A 24,216-nucleotide genomic window follows, 5' to 3' on the forward strand; every position below is an offset into this window, starting at 1 on the left:
ACAAACTTTGCAATCTCAACTCCACATCTTGGCTACTATATGGAGGCCTATATATGATTCCTAAGTTTTGTTACCCTTTCTAAAGATGTAATTCCATCTCTTACCAACAGAGCCATACCACTGCCTATGCCTTCCTGCTTGTCCTTTCGATACAGAGTATATCCTTTGATGTTGTTCCCAACAATGACCACCTTTCAGCCATGATTCAGTTATGCGCACAACATCATACCGACTAATCTGTAATTGCACCGTAAGTTCATCCACCTTATTCTGACTGCTATGAGCATTTAAATACAGCACCTTCAGTCCTTCATTCTTTGTCCTTTTGAATTTTGTCTCTGGGGTACAATTTACCTCTTTGCTCTGTCCACATTTGTACCCAATCATTGGTTTGTCCTTCCTTACATTCATGTTACACCCATCATCTATTTGTAAACCTGTGGCTCATCCTCAGCTCTATCATACTGGTTCCCATCCCCCTGCCATATTAGTTTAAACCACCCTCAACAGTTCTAGTAAACCTGCCCACAAGAATATTGGTCCCCTTTGGATTCAAAAACAACCCATCCCTTTTGTACAGGTCACACCTGCCCCAAAAGAGGTCCCAATTATCCAGAAATCTGAATCTTTGCCCTCTGCTCCAATTCTTCAGCCACACATTTATCTGCCACCTCATTCTATTTCTATGTCACGTGACACAGGCAGCAATACCAAGATTATTACCCTTGAGGTCCTGCTTCTCAGCTTCCATCCTAACACCCTGTATTCTGTTTTCTGGTCCTCCCCCATTTTTCTACCTATGTTGTTGGTACCAATATGTACCACGATCTCTGGCTGCTCACCCTCCCTTTTCAGAAACATCATGGACCCTGGCACCTGGGAGGCAAACTGCCATCCGTGTTTCTGTTTCGCATCCACAGAATCACCTGTCTGTCCCCCTGACTACAGAGTCCCCTATTACTGCTGCCATCCTCTTCAGCTCCTTACCCTTTTGAGCCACAGGGCCAGACTCAGTGCCAGTGGTATGGCTGTTGTTGTTTCCCCCAGGTAAGTCATTCCCCCTCCCCCACAATATAAAAACGGAGTAATTGTGGAGGGGTATGACCACAGGGGTGCTCGTCACTATCTAATGTTCTCACTTCCCTCTCCTGACAGTCACCCATTTATCTGTCTGCTGTAGCCTTGGGGTGACTACTTCCCTGTAGCTCCTGTCTTTCCCTGACAAGCCGAACGTCATTGAGAAGCAGCTCCAGTTCCCTAGCATGGTCTCTGAAGAGCTTCAAATTGATGCACCTGGTGCAGATGTGCCATCGAGGAGGCTGGAAATCTCCCAGAAATCCCACACCTGACACCCAGAACAGAACTCTGGCCCTGTAGACATACCCCTTATTCTCTCAAGAGTTAAATAAGAAATAAGGAATTAACTTACCTACTTACCTTGCCACAGTCTGTTTTCACTGAAGCCTCATTTAGAACAGTCTACTCAAAAAAGAACATGGTAGATAAATATACAAATCCTCCCAGATATGAACTCACAGGCCATGGACACATCACAGGCAGCAATGGGGACGACCCAAGTGAAGGCAAAGAAGGACTTATTAGAGGTCACCAGCCTGAGTTCATGTTCTTCCAAGGATTACAAAGTATGTGACATGCCCATAAAATTAAAATAAGTAAGAAAGTTCTTAAAAAGATAAAAATAATGAATATAACCTGGCGTGTCGATTTATTTACTTTATGTGGGGAGCAGTTCTAGAGTACTTCGACATGCTTTGTCTCACTAAGTTTAAAGCTCAGCTGTGATCTCACTGAATAGTGGAGTAGGCAGGATGGGCTGAATTTTAACCTCTCGTGATGTACAGTTTACTGTGAATAAACCCGGCATAGTTTACAGGGACACACATGCACATCCATACAGTGAGATTTTCCAACAATATACAGTCTGCACATCCAAACCATCATTTGGGAGACCAGTAGGATGGATTTGCCGGCCACTGCGAGGCTGCATGTATCTCCTACAATGGGGAACTTGGTTTGCAGCATGATCAAAATGGTTGAGTTAAATGTTCTGGTTTAACTACATCTTACCCTTGGTTAGCCTGTGTTTTTAATTTAAAAATATCACTCAGTGTTACATTTCCAAATTGTTTATGTTATGAACCGTTTTTATTTGTTAATTGAGATAAAATGCAGAATAGGCCCTTCAATCACTTTGAGCCACACCACCAAGTAATCCCCCCCCAGCTTAACCCTAGCCTAATCATGGGACAATTTACAACGACCAATTAACCTGCCAACTGGTACATTTTTGGACTGCGGGAGGAAACCGGAACATCTGGAGGAAACCTACGCAGTCAAGAGGAAAATTTACAAGCTCCTTACAGACAGTTCTCAGAAACAGAACTGTGTTTTAATCTGGAAAGGAGCACTGCTTCCACAATCACTACTGAATGTGGAGTATTGACTACATTCAACAATCTTATTTATTGTATCTGTTTTTTATTCCCCCTAGCTCCTGAAATATTCCACCCATTTGTAAATGGATGTACTGGCTATCACTTTGCCGTGGATTGGTGGTCTCTTGGAATCACTGCCTATGAGCTCCTCAAAGGACACGTATGCTGAACTGCTTTTGTTTTTATTGACTGCACTCAATGCACTCCCTACCTTGTTCACACAATGAATCACTGGTTACAGATCATCTTGTTGCTAATTTCACTCTCCCTTTGCCTTACACTGTTTTCTTACTTTGTTTGAGATCATACCAACTGTTGCACTGTAGTGCCTTTACTCATTACAAGATGTGACTATGAGACTTGCCACGCTATGCAAACCCACTGGTGCCTGCATCAGTTATCCGAGTGCCAGATAACAAATGGACCAAATCACGTTACCCATCCCTGCTCTGAGTGAACCCACTCAGCTACCAGGACAGCTTACATAAACAAGGATGTTGGCAATCTCTAAAATTTACAAGGACAGTGCCAGGTCTGATGGTTTGGATGATAAGGAGAGGCTAGTTAGGATAGAATTTCTTTTCCCTGAATAATAGGGGTGACCCTATAGAGATATAAAGTCATAAGGGGTGTAGCTAAGTTGAATAGCCACTATTATCCCCAGGGCAGGGGAGCCCAAAACTAGAGGTCAGAGGTTTAGAGTGGGAGGGGAACATTTTCACACGGAGATCTATGCATATATGGAATTTACTGTCAAATTAGTAGAGCAAGGACACACAAGCACACAGATAGGAAAGAGTTAGAGGGATATGGGCCATAAACTGACAAATGGGGCCTAACTCATTTGGGCAACATGGTCAACATGGGTTTTGGGCCAAGGGGTCTGCTTTCCATGCTGTATAAGACCATAAAACTATGACATAAAAGCAGAATTAGGCTACTCAACCCATTTGGTCTGTTCTGGTATTCCATCATGACTGATATATTATCCCTCTCAACCCCATCCTCTTGCCTTGTCTCCACAACCTTTGACACATTGACTAATCAAGAACCTATCAACCTCCATGATAAATATACTCAATTATTTGGCCTCCACAGCCATCCATGACAATGAATCCAACAGATTCACCACCCTCTGGCTAAAGAAATTTATCCTCACTTCTGTTCTAATATCATGTCCTTCTACTTTGAGGCTGTATCCTCTGGTTCTACACTCACCCATGATAGGAAACATCCTATTTACATCCACTTTATTTAGGTTATTCAGTGTTGAATACGTTTCAGTGAGATCTTTCCCTATTCTAAACTCCATCGAGTTCAAACCCAGAGCCATCAAATGCTACCTTTCATTCCCTGAATTATTCTCGTGAACCTCTTCCAGGACCTGTCCAATGCCAACACATGCCTTGGCCCCTTGTCACAGCCTGTATAGAAAGACCAAGCCTGTTGAATGGAAAATCCTACTAAATGTAGTGGATATGGCCGAGTCCATCACAGATAAAGCCCTCCCAACCACTGAGCACATCTACATGGAGTGCTGTCATATGAAAGCAGCCTCCATCATTAGGGACACCCACTATCCAGCTCATGCTCTCTTCTCGCTGATGCCATCAGGAAGAAGGTACAGGAGCCTCAAAACCCTCACCACCAGGTTCAGGAACAGTTAACCATCAGGCTCTTGAAGCAATGGGGATAACTTTACTCAAATTCATTTTCCCCACCACTGAACTGTTCCCACAGCCTATGATCTCACTTTCAAGGACTCTTCCTCTCATATTCTTGATATTTATTGCTTAGCTATTTATCATTATTATTATTTTTCTGAAGTTTGTTGTCTTTTCATATTGGTTGCACACTTTGTTGGGTGCAGTCTTTCTATTATGGTTCTTGGATTTACTGAGTATGCCTGCAAGAAAACAAAGAAAATACCTGATCAATGCATTACATCCTTGTTCTTATATTCTGGTCCTCTCCAAATACAGTAAATGCTAATGTTGCATTTGTCTTCCTCACCACCAATTCAACCTGCATGTTAACCTTCAGGGAATCCTGCAAAAAGACTCCCAAGCCCATTTTCACCTCTGATTTTTGAATTTCCTTTATTAAGGACCTCCAGCACCCAGAGCATGCCCTATTATCACTGTTACCATCAGGTATGAGGTACAGAAGCCTGAAGGCATCCTGAAGTAATTCAGGAACAGCTTCTTCCCCCCTGCCATCCAATTCCTAAATGGACATTGAATCCTTGGATACTAGCTCACTTTTTTAATATACAGTATATATATATTTTTGCACTTTTTAAAATCTATTCAATATATGTATACTGTAATTGATTTACTTATTATTATTTTTATTTTATTTTTTTTCTCTCTGCTAGATTATGTATTGCATGCTGCTGTTAACAAATTTCACGTCACATGCCAATGATAATAAACCTGATTCTGATTCTGATGATTCTGTTGAGAAAGCAGTCTATACTTCCTTCTACCAAAGTGCATGACCAGACACTGTATTCCATCTGCCATTTCTTTGCCAAATCTCTCAATCTGTCTTAAGTCCTTCTGCAGACTCCTGATACCTCAACGTTACCTGCCTTTCCACCTGTCTTCGTATCATCTGCAAATTTGGCCACAAAGTCATCCAAATCACTGACAGATCATGTGCAAAGAAGTGGTCCTAATACTGAACAAGAGAAAATCCGCAGATACTGGAAATCCAAGCAACACACACAAAATGCTGGAGGAACTCAGCAGGCCAGGCAGCATCTATGGAAAAGAGTACAATTGACATTTCGGGCCAAGAGTCGACTGTACTTCTTTCCATAGATGTTACCTGGCCTACTGAATTCCTCCAGCTTTTGTGTGTTGCTTGGTCCCAAAACCGACTGCAGTGAAAAACCACTAGTCACCACCAGACAGCCAGAATAGCTGAATATGATAGCTTACCTTGAGGTTTCATCTTTTCCCTCTTTGTGGCTTTTTAATTGCCTTATATTTCTTTTTAAAAGCTTCCCAATCCACTAATTTTCCACATATGTTTTATATATATATAATATTATATGCCTTCTATTTTGCTTTTATGCTGTCTTTGACTTCTCTTATCAGCCACAGTGGCTTCATCCTCCCTTTAGAATAATTTTTCATCTTTGGGATAAATCTATCCTGTGCCTTCTGTGTCCCCAGAAACTCCAGCCATTACTGTTCTGCTGCAATCCCTACTAGTGTCCCCTTCCAGCTGCTCTCTCATGCCTTTGTAATTTCCTTTACTCCACTGTAATACTGATATTGTACATCTAACTTTGTCTTCTCAAATTGCAGGCTGAATTCAATCATATAATGATAAATACCTCTTAAGGGTTCCTTTGTCTTAAGCTTCCTCAATAAATCTGGTTTGTTAAACAACACCCAATTCAGAATTCCACTTCCCCTCATGGGCTCAACCCCATGCTGCTCTAAAAAGCCATGGTAGGCATTCTACAAATTCCCTCTTTTGGGATCAGCATCAATCTGATTTTCCCATTCTACCTGCATATTGAAATCCCCCATGATTATTATAACATTGCCCTTTTGACATACCTTTTCTATCTCATTGTAATTTATATCCCACATCCTGGCTATTGTTTGGAGGCATGTATATAACTCCCATTAGATTTTTTTACCCTTGCAGTTTCTGAACTCTACCCACAAGAATCCTATGTCACTTCTTTCTAAGGATTTGATTTCATTTTTCACCAACAGAGCCATCACAACCCCTTTGCTTACCTGTCTGTCTTTTTGATACAATGTGCATTCTTGGAATGTGCTCCAAACTATGATCTTCTTTAAGCCACGACTCAGTGATGCCTACATCTCTTTATCTGCCAGTCTCTAAGTGCACTACAAGATGATCTACCTTATTCTGTATACTGTGTGCATTCAAATATAACACCTTCATCCTGAATTTGTCGCCCTTTTCAATTTTGCCCCCATGTTACACTTCAACTGAACCCACTTACAGTAATTTTGCTCTATCATCCGCCTGTCCTTCCTCACAATGCATCGACTTGTACACCAACTACCCCAACCTCAGCTTTTTCACTCTGGTTCCCATCCCCCTGCCAAATTAGTTTAAACCCTTCCCAATATCTCTAACATTCCTGCCTGCAATGATGTTGGTCCCCCTGGGTTCAAGTGGAACCTATCCGATTTGTACAGGTCAAACCTTCCCCAGAAAAGATCCCAATTATCCAGAAATTTTTAAACCCTGCCCCTGCACCACTTTCTCAGCCACTCATTCATCTGTACTGTCATCCTATTACTGCCCTGACAAGCAAGTGGTACTGGGAGTAATCCAGAGATCACTACCTTGGAAGTCCTGCTCTTCAGCTTCTTCCATACACTCACTGTGCAGGACCTCTTCCCCCTTTCTACCCATGTCATTGGTGTCTCCGTCCTGAGAATCTATTGCAGCCACTCTGAGACATCCTGAGCACTAGCATGTAGGAGGAAACATAACATCCTTGATTCTTTTTTGCAGACACAGAATCTCTTAACCACCCCCATAACTATCGAGTTTCCCATCACTTTCGCTCTGCCTTGCTTTACCCTTCTGTTCTGAACCTCAGCAATGACCACTGTGCTGCTGTGCCCTGATAGGTCAGCCCCCACCAGCAGTATCCACAGGGACATGGATGAGGGTAATGTTGCTGAGGGCAATGGTCACAGGGGAACCCTGCACTGACTGCTTATTTCCCTTACCTTTCCTGGTGGTCACCCAACTACAATCTCAAACCTACACTCTAGGTGTGACCACCTCAGTAAAAGTCTCATCTGTGAGTTTTTCAGTTTCCTCAATGGTCCTGAGCACATCCAACTCCAGCTCCAGTGCCTTGAGCTTGTTACTCAGGAGCTACAATTGAATACACCTCCTGCAGATGCAGTCATCAAGATCTTCAGGTACCCTGAAGTTCCACATCTCACAGGAAGAGCATTCTACTGCCTGAACTACAATCCATCCTACATTTGTTATACCTCTAAAATCTCAAACATAAGTTTTAGCCCACAACTGTTCTTCCCCAAGCCTTTTGAGCTAAGTCTGACCACTCTAACTTTGCCCATTCCCACAATGGCCACTCTGTTTACACCCTGCTTCTTTTTATTGGCCCTTGCTAAGTTTCTAGTTACCCAAGCAATCTCCTGCTCTGCAGACATCCAGACAGGCCCCACTTAGTTTTTAAAACTGGCCTGTAAAGTCCACAAGAAACTAACTCCCTCCATGATCTCCTGCTGTGCAGTTAAATCCTGATAGGCCCCGATGTGGAATCAAACCCAAGTGTGAATGGTTAATTAAACTAATCCCATGTTACATTAACTCATTTGGCCATATTAATTTGACAAAAGTAGTGAAGCCTTTGCTATTACAGCTAAATGATAATCCCTTTATGTAATTCCACTATCAGTATTTTCCCTTTATTTTTCTCAGCTTGATTATACAATTGAGATGTTTAAAATATAATGACTTTTGTTTATAATAAAGACAACGAAGCGATGAAAATAAAGTTTTAATAGATATTTACCTCTGATACTTAATACTACATATGTTTATGTCTCTTCACAGAGACCATATGAAATCCGTTCCAGCACCTCTGTTAATGAAGCCCTTCATATGTTCAAATCTGTCAGCATAAAATATCCTTCTTCCTGGTCCACTGGATTGGTGTCATTGCTTCAGAAGGTAAGGAGACATCTGATTGGATATATTTTCAAGATAACCTCCTACTTGCTCAATTGCCCTGCTCTGCCATGCTCCCACTTTATTGCTCAATCCTGGTGAGTGGCATCTTTCCACGGTATTTGGAAAGTATAGACTCCTTAGTACGTCAGGGTATAATTTTGACCATCAACCATTACCAACATTTTTATCTCCTACAAATATTCAAAATTATTAGTTCTTACTGCTTGCATAATTTTCCATTTGAAGCAGCATTCAACAGATTTGTTTCAATTCCTGAAACCCTGGGGGCTTTGCAAGTATAAACTCAGGAGTCTGAAAGTTGTAGATGAGATGAGAAAGGTTTAAAAAGGAGAGGAATTTTTCAACGGTCTTTTTAATCGAAGCAAGAGGCGGAGAGTGAAGAAATAAAGGCGTCTCAGAGAGAAGCCGTATTTTTTAACTGATTGGGGAAGAGAGGCTAGACTGCGCAAGCGCATGCAGTAGCGTGCCAAAGGTTTAAAAAGGAGAGGAATTTTTCAACGGTCTTTTAAATTGAAACAAGAGGCGGAGAGTGAAGAAGTAAAGGCATCTCGGAAAGAAGCCTTTTTTTTAACTGATAGGGGAAAAGAGACTAGACTGCACAGGCGCATGACGTAGCGCACCAAAGGTTGAAAAAAAGACCACCATATACAGTGGCCATTGTCGTAGCGGCCATCATCAGAGTGGACTGAGGCAGAGTGGGATAGCTTTGGCTCAACAGGCTTCGGCAAGAACAGACAGAGGCAAGGTTTGAATGGGGCACGACTGCGCAAGTGCGTGAAGGTCGGCCCATGCGGCAGCGGGAGAATTTAAAAAGCGAGCAGATTAACGGAGTGGGTGAACTAGTAGAGGGAGACAGAGTAGGAAGGCTTTGGCGAGCAGAGGCTGAGGACGAGCTTCACACTAAGTGAGGTAAGGCCGGGTAAGTTCCTTTAATTAATTTGATTACTTTGGGGGTAGGTAATGGAGGCAGCAGTTAGGGCAGTTGAGTGCTCTGTTTGCAGTATGTGGGAAGTCAGGGAAAGCACAATTGTCCCTGATGACCACACCTGCAAAAGATGCATCCAGCTGCAGCTCCTGACAAACCGTGTTAGGGAACTGGAGCTGGAGCTGGATGAACTTCGGATCATTCGGGAGGCAGAGGCAGAAATAAACAGGAGTTACAGGGAGATAGTCACCCCTAAGAGTCAGGAGACAGGTAGCTGGGTGACTGTCAGGAGAGGGAAAGGGTTTAGACAGAATGGGCAGAGCACCCCTGTAGCCATTCCCATCAATAATAAGTATACCATTTTGGATACTGTTGGTGGGGACGACCTACCAGGGACAAGTTGCAGTGGTTGTGTCTCTGGCACCGAGACTGGACCCTCAGCTCAGAAGGGAAGGAGGGAAAAGAGGAGAGCAGTAGTGATAGGGGATTCAATAGTTAAGGGGATAGATAAGAGGTTCTGTGGAAGAAATCGGGAATCCCGGATGGTCTGTTGCTTCCCTGGTGCAAGGGTCCTTGATAACTCAGATCGAGTTCTCAATATTCTCAAGAGGGAGGGTGAGCAGCTGAATGTCGTAGTCCTTGTAGGGACCAATGACGTGGGTAGAAAGAGTGAGGAGGTCCTGAAAAGTGAGTTTAGGGAGTTAGGCGCCAAGTTAAAGGACAGGACCTCCAGGATAGCAATCTCAGGATTGCTACCAGTGCCACGTGCAGGTGGGTTTAGAAATAGTAAGATAGTGCAGATCAACACATGACTGAAGACATGGTGCAGGATGGAGGGCTTCAGACTTGCAAATAATTGGGCAGTTTTCCAGGGAAGGTGGGACCTGTTCCGGCAGGATGGTTTACATCTGAACTGAAGGGGGACAAATATTCTTGCAGGTAGATTTGCTAGAGAGGCTCCAGTAGATTTAAACTATATATGAGGGGGGAAGGGAACCAGAGTGTAGGAACAGATGTATGGGAGAAGGGAGAAAAAGAAGATAGTAAAGTTGTTTGCACCCTCAGAGATAAACAGAGAGGAAGAGGTGGAGAATTTCTTTAATGCATTTATTTTAATGCTCGGAGCATTGTAAGAAAGGTGGATGAGCTTAGAGCATGGATTGATACCTGGAAATATGATGTTGTAGCTGTTATTGAAACATGGTTGCAGGAGGGGTGTGATTGGCAACTAAATATTCCTGGATTTTGTTCCTTCAGGTGTGATAGAATCGGAGGGACAAGAGAGGGAGGTGTTGCATTGCTTGTCAGACAAAATATTACAGCAGTGCTCTGGCAGGATAGATTAGAGGGCTCATCTAGAGAGGCTGTTTGGGTGGAATTGAGGAATGGGAAAGGTGTAGTAACACTAATAGGGGTGTATTATAGACCACCTAATGGGGAATGAGAATTGGAGGAGCAAATTTGCATGGAGATAGCAGATATTTAAGTAAGCACAGGGTTGTGATTGTGGGAGATTTTAATTTTCCACACATAGACTGGGAAGCCCATACTGTAAAAGGGTTGGATGGTTTGGAGTTTGTAAAATGTGTGCAGGATAGTTTTTTGCAACAATACATAGGGGCAGTGTTGGATCTCCCGTTAGGGAATGAGATAGGTCAGGTGACGGAGGTATGTGTTGGGGAGCACTTCGGGTCCAGGGATCACAATGCCATTAGTTTCAATTTAATTATGTTGAAGGATAGGACTGGACCCAGGGTTGAGATTTTTGATTGGTGTCACGTACCCTGTGACAGGTTAAAGAACCAGCAGAAATGGAAAATACATTGGGGGAGCCTGGTATTGCTATTAACTAATAGTGTTTATTAGTAACTACACGATACAGTAATATAAATGCAGATATATCAAACAGGTTAGCAACAATTATAGATATATATATGTGTGGAAATACAAAACCAGGCACTGGAGAGGGATAAAGAGAACATAATGGTGAATTAAGAGATAAAATGAGATATAAACAAGGAAAAAGTAAAAATAAAATAACCAGCTGAAGAATAAATCTCCACACTAGTCCTGAAGAAGGGTCACGGCCCAAAATTTTGACTGTTTATTCCTCTCCATAGATGCGGCCTGATCTTCTGAGTTCCTTCAGTATTGTATGTGTTATTAAAGAGCAAACATGAGGAAATCTGCAGATGCTGGAAATTCAAACAACACACTCAAAATGCTGTGTTCCACCAGCATTTTGTGTGTGTTGTTTGTATGTGTTATTCTGGATTTCCAGCATCTGCAGAATCTCCTGAGTTTATAATCTCCACACTTCATTTTTAGTGGTAGATAGATATTTAGACATGCCACATTAATAAAAAGTGTGGAGAAGCCTTGGTTTTTTGGAGTTTTCTATGTGCATTCCAGGGAGCTACAGCAACCCTACACCTGGCCTTCATTCTTTCACTGACCATCACAACATCAATCACAGTACAAAAGGGTGATTGCCATTTCTGGTTGGGACCCTGCATCAGGGGTGAGAGTATAAAGATGAAACCGCCAGTATAAAGAGGTGAGTGGAGGTGTTAGACAGGAGCTGACAGCTGATAGGCAGATCCAGGTGAGAAGGGGTTGATGGGCATTTGGAAATAGATGGGGAGAGAAGGGTGGAATTACTGACAAAGGCAGGGAGGTGATAGGTGGAAACAACAGAGGGGTTTGCACTTCATTGTACTTGCTCCTCAGCCATCCTCTGTGGGCTGCCATCCAGTGTGAATATCACCCTGTCTGGCCTATTGTCAATGTCAGTATCTGATCTGATAGCTATGTGCCACTGTTGTTGTGTAGTCAAAAAGTCACACAGCATAGAAACAGACCCTCGAGATCACACGTTCCATGCTCATCATCAAATAACCATATTGCTCACTCAACAAGAGCTAAGTGGAGCAACCACTCTCATCCAGAGTGGATGTTTGTAAGGAAAAGTGTGCATTTGTAAGTAACAGTTGACACAGGAGACATGCAGATGCTGGAATCTGGAGTCTGCTGGAAGAACTCAGTGGGTTGAGCAACATGTGTAAGGGAAAGGATTTGTTGATGTTTTAGATCTTTACCCTGAGAGAGGAGAAGGGAGATGGCGTATAAAGAGGAGGTGGGGAGTGATGAGACAGAGGCCAGTAGGTGATTGGTGATCTGAGGACGGCTGAAGAATGACAGGCAGATGGAGCCAGTTATGGGAGAGGGAGGGACAGTCAGGTGGATGACAGATGAAGTGAGGTTGGGGGATGGGAAGATGAAGGAGGAGACAGTTACTGGAGTGTGATAAGCAGGAACACAAAGGTTACCTATCGTGGAATCTGATAAGTAACAAAGGTGATAATAGAACCATTAGAGGAGTGATGAAGGTCAGATGGAACCAAAAGCAGATGGGGGGGGGGGTTAATCGTGGAGGGAGAGCTAGTGGGTGAAATATGTGAATAATGTACAAAAATGAGTTATGGGAGCTGGATTTGGATTGAGGGGGATGGGAAAGGAGACAGAAATAGAGGGAGTGAAAAAGGACCTCACTGTGAGGTTCTCTATGCCATGTGCAGATTACAAATTCTGAAAAAATGGCGAGTGAAGGAGGCAAGTTGGAATTGGATACCCAATGGTCTCAGATGGATTTTCTTCTTATTATTAATAATTTCTGTTGATTATATTTCAGTTGATTGCAGTCAGTTCGACCCAACGCTTTTCCAGCCTGGCCAATATGCAGCAGTCTCCTTATCTGGCAGATGTAGAATGGGATGCTGTCCTGGAGAAGAAGCTCACAGCAGGATTCATTCCTAATGTAAGCGTTGTCCACAGAGTCCTTTGGCACTTTCCTGTGTATCACAAGAGCTGACAGCCATGTTGTTTGATCCCTATCTATTTATCTTTTTCGGTCTTTAATTGATACAAAATTCATCTGTCAGAAAGAACAAACTTGTGTGTCACTTCCCAAAATATAAAACTGGTCTTAATCAGCCACTTCTACATGAACATTATTGATATATCATGAAATCCCCAAAATGGCAAAGTAATTTTGTAGTTTTGCTTGAGCGAGTTAAAGAAGCCACCAACGACACACAGATACTGTCCTTGAAGTTTTGTTGTGGAGCTTCCATTTAACTGAAAGAATGGCATCTACTGAAATTCATTCTATCTGTACTTGACTGAAGTTATGAGTCTACAGGCTAAAGAACAGGACTTGAACCCAAAAATAAAGTTGTGCACACTTGCTATTTTATATGTGGTTATTAAGGTGAGGCGTGGTTCAGTTGAATGGAGATGTGCGAATAAGTTTTTACACAAAGTGGTCAGTGCCTGGAGTGCACTGCCAGGAGGCAAATGTGATAGAAGCGTTTAACGGGCTCTAGGGTAGATACATGAACTTGCAGATAATGGAGGGAATTTGTGATTGTGCAGGCAGAAGAGATTAGTTTAGTTGGGTGTTTAATTACTAATTTAAACAGTTTAGCTCAACATCATGGGTGGAAGGACTATTTCATATGCTGTGCCATATCATTTTCCTGAACAGATGGTTGGTAACCTCCTGCTATCTTTCTGTTACATTTTTCAATAATTATCTTTGATGCTTTTGGTACTCAGCAAAAAATTTGTCCAATACAAGCCAAGTCCTTTGATCACAAGAAACTCCTAAATTGGGAACTTAGATAAGAGACCATAAGCAGTAATACTCCCACATTTCCTTCTCATTTGATGGAACAGTTATGGTGCCCAATTCCACCCTAATTCTAACTCAACGTAGGCTGAGAACTTGGACATTCTGGTCGTTGTGACTTTAGCCACATACTCTATGCACTTGCTTGGGTAAAGCATTGCAAAAATCAGGCTATAAGTTTGTTACCCAGCATGGACTGACAACTTCTGCTGGGATGTTATGGTCTTTGACTTAAAGGCTGCACTTTTACCCATCAGGACAGCTGAGTTGGTACGTCAAAGTTAGTTCCGCACTTCCTCTTGGGATTCATTCTAGTTTTACATAGCTTAGAAAATGGAAAATTGTGATGTCTATGGGATGCATCAATGCTAAATGGATCATAAAACTTCTTCCAACTATAGTTTGTATTTGAACAGCAGCCTAAAGATGAGAAGTGGTAACAGGGCACTTTGAAAATAATGACAGGTAGATTTATGAAAAGGAAAATAATGATAAGTAGATTTATGAAAAGGAAATAATAATAGTTGTCCGCTCAGACCTCGATTTGATCAGATTCCCTGAGACTGCTCTCCTTCCCTTTCTCCTATGGGCAACTTTCCTTCCCTATCCAATTCCTTCCCATCCAGCCATTTATCTTTCCTGCGCACCTGGCTTTACCTGTCACTTTCTAGCTCTCCTCTTTCCTTCCTCCCTCCATTTTATTCTGTCGACCCCCTTCTGTCACAAAGAAGGTTTTCGGCCTGAAATTTCGATAGATTCTGCCTGACCTACTGAGTTCTTCCAGCATTTTGTGTGTGTTGCTTTGGATTTCCAGCATCTGCAGAATTCCTCATTTTAATAATTTCTTATACCACTGACATCAAACTGACCCATTTTCTCTGTACTTTCTTTCTTAAATAGCAGGGTTACATTTGACAACTTTCGATCTGGGAATTATTTTTGAATCAATGGAATTTTGAGAGAAGGCATCTACACTATCTCTGTAGCTCCCCCTTCATACACTTCTCAAGGATTTAATGCTCTTCCATCCGTCCCACTAAATTAGTATTGGTCTTTACTAATGCTAACTTCTTTGAGCTCCAGCAGTGCTCAGTGTGAGCATGAGCAGTAGAATCCTGACCGATCTCATACTCTTTGTTCATAGAGAATAGGTAAAGGGGCATTGGAATGGACAAGACTACGTTGAGTGTTTCAGCTGCAGATAAGTTGAGAGGGGCAGAGTTGGGTGATTCAATAGATATCGAACTAGCAATCTCAGTGATCGAGAAGCAAATATCCACCATTGTGTCCACACCAAGATTCTGAATAGTCACTTCCTGTAAATCAGAAGAAGTTTAATTATCTTGCAAACTTGTTTCAGTCAGGAATGGTAGAAAGTTTAACAGCAACACCAACATGCGGCAGTTGAGTTGGTTAGCCGTTTTCTTTGTTGTCCATTCTATGTAATTCTGTATATTGCTATAATGTTTTGATCAGGTAGCAAGTGTTCCAGCACAAGTGACATGTTTACAGTAGAAGTGAAACCCATGGTAAAACACAGGCATGAGCTTTAATGGTCTCATTCTATCGCAGTCCGACTTTACCTGATATAATTATTCTTCTTTGTCTGCAGAAAGGACAGCTAAACTGTGACCCTACATTTGAACTTGAAGAAATGATTCTCGAGTCGAAGCCCCTTCACAAGAAGAAAAAACGCCTGGCTAAAAAATCAAAGGAAAATAGAAAAGACAATTCATCACTGGTCAGTAAAACCATATTGTATCCTACAGAGTCTGAGGGTCTGGCTTGGAAAGGACATGGTGCAGTGGGTTATATGTTAACACTGGTGCTTTCCATGGGGCTGAAGTGTTAGTTTCAGATATCCTAACATAAACTGTAATGTTAACAGATCGGCCTGTAAAGTCATCCCTATAGTTAGCAGCTGACTTGACATGAAGTATGGCAGTGTAGTGGTTGGGTTACTAGACTAGCAGCCAGAAAGTTCTGGACCATTGAAACAGAGTTCAAAACCTACCAAGGCAAGTGAGGAATTTACAATCAATTGATTACATTGGAAATTTATTTAACAAAATCTCAAATACTATCTGCCACTGTTTATTTTAAAAACACAACCCATTCATTGATGTTATTTGGGGAAGAAATCTACCATCTTCTGAATGTCAGATCAGACAGCATCTGTGGGAAGAGAAACAGTTATAATTTCAGGTCCAAGACCTATCATCGTAAATGGCTAAGCTGTTCCTAGCAACTCAAATATAGCCCTTTAGTTGAAATTCAGGAAGTAACTAATACAGAAAAATAGAGGGCTATGCGCTAGGGAATATCTAGGCAGTTTCTAGAGTAGGTTACATAGTCGGTACAACATTGTGGGCCGAAGGGCCTGTAATGTGCTGTAAATTTCTGTTCTATGTTGTGTGTTCTAGTACAATGGAATCAAATGCTATTGCCATCAGCAATAGGCACCATGAACCAGAGGAGAAAGGATGGGGAGTCACAAACCTGAAACTTTAAGGATTTTTCTTTGAACAATTGCCGCATGATATGCTGAACATTTCCTGCACTTTCTGTTTTTATTTCCAATATCTGGTGTCCTTGCTCAGTCTGACCTCAATGTGACTCCGGGCCCATCAGTGTGATGAGCACCAAGAAGTAGGCAGTCAGTGGCAGCATTGCCTGTGACATCCACATTCTGAGATCAAATGAAATAATTCACAATAATCTCCATGCATTGTGAATATAGATGCCAGAGTCAGCAATGGCCCCCAGCAAGCAATGTGCACATCAAGTCTTGCATGGACGACAAGACTTTTTGAAAGCTAGTGGGATCCTGGGCTTTATTTTTAAACTAAATGGCAGAGTACAAATCAGGGGATTTATGTTAATCCACTGTGAAATGCTGCTTTGCCTAAACCAGAATATTGTGACCATCATTCTAAGGGAAGGATGTGAAGAAAGTGCAGAAAAGCTCAGAAGAATGGTCTGGAGATTAGCGTCTTTGGAGAGACAGGTAGACTGAAGCATTTAAAAGTGTTCTTTCCTGAGCATACAATATGTGGTTGACAGATAATTTACAAGAGATACTCAAAATCATAGAAATTTGGATAGTCAGAATACAAAGCTGTTTGCTTTGTAGAAGGGTTGACACTGATTGACACTGTTACTAAAGTGTTAGGGAGCATGTTGGTAGGAAGAGGAGAAAAATTATTAGATTAACATAAAGGACTGACTATGTTTGTCTCAAAGAGAGCTAGCAGGATTAAGAATCCCAGTTGGCCTCCTTCCATCCCCTGATAGTTGTAACATCTGTAGCATCCTGTGATGGATGGCAAGGAAGGGGAAGGGAGTGAAAGAGATGATAATCATTTAGTAATGTCTTTTCTCAACTGATAACTGGAGACCTCTGCACTACACACAAATCAGACATTGCTGTAATATGTAAATAGGCTGCTCTGTTAACTATCCTCAGCAATTCAAAAATGTTCTTTTATTTGAAGAAGGTAACTAACTGAAATAGAATCAAATTCCAATGCCAACTGGAATAAGCACTATCATAGAACCATAGAACATTACAGCACAGAAACAGGCCTTTTGGCCCTTCTTGGCTGTGCCGAACCATTTTTCTGCCTAGTCCCACTGACCTGCACCTGGGCCATATCCCTCCAAATCCCTCTCATCCATACTGGAGGTATCGGCCTCAACTGGAGGACAAACGAACATAACAGTGATGGAGCTGTGGAGGGGTTAGGGTGCAGTAGTGACAAAGACCAATGCAGAAAATCACATTTTTAACAATTACCTTAGACTAGCAAATAACAATTCTAATTATCAAATAATATTTTTAAAATTTTAAAAATTAAAATATAGTAATGCCTCATCCATTCTGTACTTTTTTGTGCAGTTCTTTGTAATTACAAACAAACAAATTACATGTAATTAAAACTAAATGCTAGGTGACAGCAGAAGTATTGTTGTGAACTAACACTGTATTTATTGGGTTACTGCTTTAATATTACATCACAATTTCAAGCTTATAGGGTCTTAAGTGTGTCCTAGAAGTACAGCTTAAGTGAAAAGATCTTGATGCACACTGATCAAGTTTTTGTTAATCTAGAAGAGACCTCTTTTCAACAAGTTCATTCAGAACTAAATAATATCAGCTCTTCGTTCATCAGTCCAAATCCTGCACACCAAGAAAACATTTCAATTGATTGTCATATAAACAGTCTCCTTGAATCCAATTACCAGGGGCTTGACAAGAAAATCAGGTGGGGATGAGGGAAAAGCTGTGGATATAACAGGAAAGGAGAAAGCTGAAACAGGAGAACAGTAAATGACAACTGCATGTAATTGAAAGGAACAGAGTTTAGCACAGATCCTCCCAGGTTACCAATGGGCAAACTGTCCTTGCAAATGAGCTTTTTGAGACCAGTGGGATCCATTTGCCATCTGCTGTAGGGCTGCAAGCATCTTCTGTTTTGTGGGAATGGGGCAATTTTGTGTGCCTTCTCTTGCTCTACAACACCCCCCCCCCCCCCCACCACACCCCTTGCAGAGCAACAACAGTTGGAAGCTGGGCCAAGTTGAGCAGACCTGGGAGCACAGAGTCAATGCCTGAACCTGCTTGCTCTCCTGTCACAGCTGTTCCTGCGATCCACTCCTACACACTGTTTGTGTTCATTTCCTGTTATGTTTTGCAACTTCAAAATATTAAACTAATTCAAAGGAAGACATGGGAGTCTGAAATGTGAATTTAACTTCATCTTACTTTAAGCATGGCGTGCACCTATCAGTTGATAGTGTGATGACTATGGAATTCATGTATCTTTACATATAGCCCATAATGAATTATTTAAATAAACAAAAATGCTTAATCAACTAATATATATGCAAGTTTACTCAAATATTAGTTAAATATCAAATACACAAGATTTGCAATCTAGGAACTTTGCTGAGGAACAAAACACTGTTGTGTCCTGAGGACTGCTGCAGTAATGTACATTGTACAATAATCAAAAAGTTCAAATTCAAGGCATTGTGTCTGAATGAGTAAAGCATCATGTTGCAGTGGATCCACCAATGGGGGAAACAGGTTGGTTCTTACTGCCATTACAGAGACGCTCCATGATGATTAAGGAAGGATAATAAATATTCGAGGGTACTTGATGATTATACAGCAGAGAAAATATAGAGAAGTGTTCGAGTAGTGATGCCGATACAGAATAATACAATAATGCAGACCCAGAAAAAGAGAGAATATAATAACAAGGTCAATACACTGTTCATCACGTGTAAAGAAGCAAAGTTGTTCAAGAGATTATTAATCAATTAATAAGAAAGACCTTGATGTAGAGGTCAGAACATAATTGAGATGAACTTTGAACTTCATGTATACTGGTCAAATCAATCCAACAGTAGTAATTTGGGTGATGAGTCCATAAGCAGCCCGATGTGTAAGCAACAAGGAAGAGTTGCTATTTTGAATTGTTATTTTTGATCTTGTATTGTGAAGAAGGGAAAGTTAATTAGAATTTCACAGTAAAGGATCCTTTAGGGAAATGTGATGATTATATGATGCACTACTAACACGCACACGCACTTACTCAAAACAAAGACCTACAGTACTATACTGTACTCTGCCAAGAAATGTTTCCATGTTTCAGTCATGACAGCTTGTTGTGGAAAAACTGACCTTTTTGTAGAAAGCACAAACTGTTCCCCTGAGCTTTCCCACCTAATTTCCTCACTCCATGTTTCGGAAGACAAATAACAATGTTAATACACAAGGCTGCTAATTTCCACAGGGTAGAGATAAACAATTGTGTTCGCTTGTTAGGGTAATGGATGGAAAGGTTTGTATAAGTGAATTGCGAATGTATCATCTCCAAATTAACATAGAAACATAGAAAATAGGTGCAGGAGTAGGCCATTCGGCCCTTCGAGCCTGCACCGCCATTCAGTATGATCATGGCTGATCATCCAACTCAGAACCCTGTACCTGCTTTCTCTCCATACCCCCTGATTCCTTTAGCCGCAAGGGCCATATCTAACTTCCTCTTAAATATAGCCAATGAACCGGCCTCAACTGTTTCCTGTGGCAGAGAATTCCACAGATTCACCACTCTCTGTGTGAAGAAGTTTTTCCTCATCTCGGTCCTAAAAGGCTTCCCCTTTATCCTTAAACTGTGACCCCTCGTTCTGGACTTCCCCCAACATCAGAAACAATCTTCCTGCATCTAGCCTGTCCAATCCCTTTAGAATTTTATACGTTTCAATAAGATCCCTGCTCAATCTTCTAAATTCCCGTGAGTATAAGCCTAGTCGATCCAGTCTTTCTTCATATGAAAGTCCTGCCATCCCAGGAATCAATCTAGTGAACCTTCTCTGTACTCACTCTATGGCAAGAATGTCTTTCCTCAGATTAGGGGACCAAAACTGCACACAATATTCTAGGTGCGGTCTCACCAAGGCCTTGTACAACTGCAGTAGTACCTCCCTGCTCCTGTACTCAAATCCTTTTGCTATGAATGCCAACATACCATTTGCCTTTTTCACCGCCTGCTGTACCTGCATGCCCACCTTCAATGACTGGTGTACAATGACACCCAGGTCTCGTTGCATCTCCCCTTTTCCTAATCGGCCACCGTTCAGATAATACTCTGTTTTCCTGTTCTTGCAACCAAAGTGGATAACCTCACATTTATCCACATTAAATTGCATCTGCCATGAATTTGCCCACTCACCTAACCTATCCAAGTCACTGTGCATCCTCTTAGCATCCTCCTCACAGCTAACACCGCCGCCCAGCTTTGTGTCATCCGCAAACTTGGAGATGCTGCATTTAATTCCCTCGTCTAAATCATTAATATATATTGTAAACAACTGGGGTCCCAGCACTGAGTCTTGCGGTACCCCACTAGTCACTGCCTGCCATTTTGAAAAGGTCCCGTTTACTCCCACTCTTTGCTTCCTGTCTGCCAACCAATTCTCTATCCACATCAATACCATACCCCCAATACTGTGTGCTTTAAGTTTGCACACTAATCTTCTGTGTGGGACCTTGTCAAAAGCCTTTTGAAAATCTAAATATACCACATCCACTGGCTCTCCCCTATCCACTCTACTAGTTACATCTTCAAAAAATTCTATAAGATTCGTCAGACATGATTTTCCTTTCACAAATCCATGCTGACTTTGTCCGATGAATTCACCTCTTTCCAAATGTGCTGTTATTACATCTTTGATAACCAACTCTAGCATTTTCCCCACCATCGATGTCAGACTAACCGGTCTATAATTCCCCGGTTTCTCTCTCCCTCCTTTTTTAAAAAGTGGGGTTATATTAGCCACCCTCCAATCCTCAGGAACTAATCCAGAATCTAAGGAGTTTTGAAAAATTATCACTAATGCATCCACTATTTCTTGGGCTACTTCCTTAAGCACTCTGGGATGCAGACCATCTGGCCCTGGGGATTTATCTGCCTTTAATCCCTTCAATTTACCTAACACCACTTCCTTACTAACATGTATTTCCCTCAGTTCCTCCATCTCACTAGACCCTTGGTCCCTTACTATTTCCAGAAGATTATTTATGTCCTCCTCAGTGAAGACAGAACCAAAGTAGTTATTCAATTGGTCTGCCATGTCTTTGTTCCCTATGATCAATTCACCTATTTCTGACTGTAAAGGACCTACATTTGTCTTGACCAATCTTTTTCTTTTCACGTATCTATAAAAGTTTTTACAGTCAGTTTTTATGTTCCCTGCCAGCTTTCTCTCATAATCTTTTTTCCCTTTCCTAATTAAGCCCTTTGTCCTCCTCTGCTGGTCTCTGAATTTCTCCCAGTCCTCAGGTGCCGCTTTTTTTTGCTAATTTATATGTTTCTTCTTTGGACTTGATACTATCCCTAATTTCCCTTGTCAGCCACGGGTGCACTACCTTCCCTGGTTTATTCTTTTGCCAAACTGGGATGAACAATTGTTGTAGTTCATCCATGCGATCTTTAAATGCTTGCCATTGCATATCCACCGTCAACCCTTTAAGTATCATTTGCCAGTCTATCTTACCTAATTCACGCCTCATACCTTCAAAGTTACCCTTCTTTAAGTTCAGAACCTTTGTTTCTGAATTAACTATGTCACTCTCCATCTTAATGAAGAATTCCACCATATTACGGTCACTCTTACTCAAGGGGCCTCGCATGACAAGATTGCTAACTAACCCTTCCTCATTGCTTAATACCCAATCTAGAATGGCCTGCTCTCTAGTTGGTTCCTAGACATGTTGGTTCAGAAAACCATCCCACATACATTCCAAGAAATCCTCTTCCTCAGCACCCTTACCAATTTGGTTCACCCGATCTATATGTAGATTGAAGTCACCCATTATAACTACTGTTCCTTTATTGCATGCATTTCTAATTTCCTGTTTAATGCCATCCCCAACCTCACTACTACTGTTAGGTGGCCTGTACACAACTCCCACCAGCGTTTACAATGTTTTTGAAATGAATTGACTTTATTTCTTACAGCCCTCATATACATGAGGAGTAAAAATCTTTACATTACATCTCCAAGTAAATGTGCAATGTGCAATTTATAGTAACTTGTAATAATTAGTAAGTACAACAGGACAGTCATTATAGCATAGAAATACAATTTTATCGGTATAAATTAATCAGTCTGATGGCCTGGTGGAAGAAGCTCTCCCAGAGCCTGTTGGTTCTGGCTTTTATGCCGTGGTACCATTTCCCGGATGACTGCAGCTGGAACAGTTTGTGGTTGGGTTAACTCAGGTCCCCAGTGATCCTTCAGGCCCATTTTACGCACCTGTCTCTATAAATATCCTGAATAGTAGGAAGTTCACGTCTTACTGTCCACACCACTCTCTGCAGAGTCCTGCGATTAAGGGAGGTACAGTTCCCATACCAGCCAGTGCTACAGCCAGTCAGGATGCTCTCAATTGTTCCCCTGCAGAAAGTATTCTGGTACTACTATCCATCTATCTATGCATCTGTCTAGTTAGTGATACAGTGCAGAGTACGTCCTTCTGGCCCATTGAGTCGAGCTGCCCCAACAACCCCTGACAACTCCATCAGTGAGACCAGCAAGAGGAGTTTAAAAGGAGACAGCCTTATAGAACGTGCGACAGAGTAGAAAGGCTTTGGCTCAACGGAGCTTTGATAATAGCAGTTCGAGGTGAGGTAGGCTGCCTGAGCAGGCCGGTTACCTGTGCTCGATGTCAGATGTGGGAGGGCTGAGAGACTCCCAGTCTCCCGGATGGCCACATCTGCACGAAATTCATTGAGCTCCAGCTCCTTAGGGACTGCATTAGGGAACTGGAAATACAGCTCGATGACCTTCGCCTGGTCAGGGAGAACAAGGAGATGATAGAGAGGAGCTACAGGCAGGTAATCACACTGGGCCTGGGGAGACAGATAAGTGGGTAACAGTCAGGAGAGGGAAGGGCAGGAGTCAGAGACTAGAGAGCACCCCTGTGGCTGTACCACTTGACGATAAGTACTCCTGCTTGAGTACTGTTGGGGGGACAGCCTACCTGGGGGAAGCAACAGTGGCCGTGCCTCTGGCACAGCCCAGCCCTGTGGCTCAGAAGGGTAGGGAAAGGAAGAGGAAGGCAGTAGTGATAGGGGACTCTATAATTAGGGGGTCAGACAGGCGATTCTGTGGACGCAGCAAAGAAAATCAGATGGTAGTTTGCTTCCCAGGTGCCAGAGTCCAGGATGTTTCAGATTGCATCCAAGGTATCCTGCAGTGGGAGGGAGAACAGCCAGAGGTCGTGGTACATATTGGTACCAATAACGTAGGCAGGAAAAGGGAGGAAGTCCTGGAAACAGACTACAAGGAGTTAGGAAGGAAGTTGAGAAGCAGAACCACAAAGGTAGTAATCTCGGGATTACTGCCTGGGCCACATGACAGTGAGTATAGAAATAGAGTAAGGTGGAAGATAAATGCATGGCTGAGGGATTGGAGCAGGGGGCAGGGATTCAGATTTCTGGACCACTGTGACCTCTTTTGGGGCAGGAGTGACCTGTACAAAAAGGACAGGTTGCACTTGAATCCCAGGGAGACCAATATCCCGGCAGGGAGGTTTGCTAAAGCTATTGGGGAGAGTTTAGACTAGGATTGCTGGGGGGTGGGAACAGAACTGAATAGATGGAGGAAGAGGTTTGTTCACAAATAGAGAAAGCTTGGAGACAGTGCGAGAGGGAAAATAGGCAGGTGATAGAGAAGGGACACGCTCAGACTGATGGTTTGAGATGTGTCTATTTTAATGCAAGGAGTATTATGAACAAAGTGGATGAGTTTAGAGCGTGGATCAGTACTTGGAGCTATGATGTTGTGGCCATTACAGAGACTTGGATGGCTCTGGGGCAGGAATGGTTGCTTCGAGTGCC

At 42.2% G+C, this 24,216-nt stretch overlaps 1 protein-coding gene across 1 annotated transcript in view; it reads left to right on the top strand.

The window, feature by feature from the left end:
- The window catches only part of LOC140739621 (serine/threonine-protein kinase 32A-like), a 583,208-nt gene that overhangs the window by 497,079 nt on the left and 61,913 nt on the right, over positions 1-24,216 (top strand). The window contains exons 7-10 of the mRNA XM_073068020.1: positions 2,513-2,616; positions 8,052-8,168; positions 12,806-12,931; positions 15,417-15,545. Coding sequence (XP_072924121.1) covers positions 2,513-2,616; positions 8,052-8,168; positions 12,806-12,931; positions 15,417-15,545 — 476 coding nt within the window. The remainder of the gene's footprint in view (positions 1-2,512; positions 2,617-8,051; positions 8,169-12,805; positions 12,932-15,416; positions 15,546-24,216) is intronic.

This window comes from Hemitrygon akajei, chromosome 15 (genome assembly GCF_048418815.1).
Source record: "Hemitrygon akajei chromosome 15, sHemAka1.3, whole genome shotgun sequence".
Classification (NCBI taxonomy): Eukaryota; Metazoa; Chordata; class Chondrichthyes; order Myliobatiformes; family Dasyatidae; genus Hemitrygon; species Hemitrygon akajei.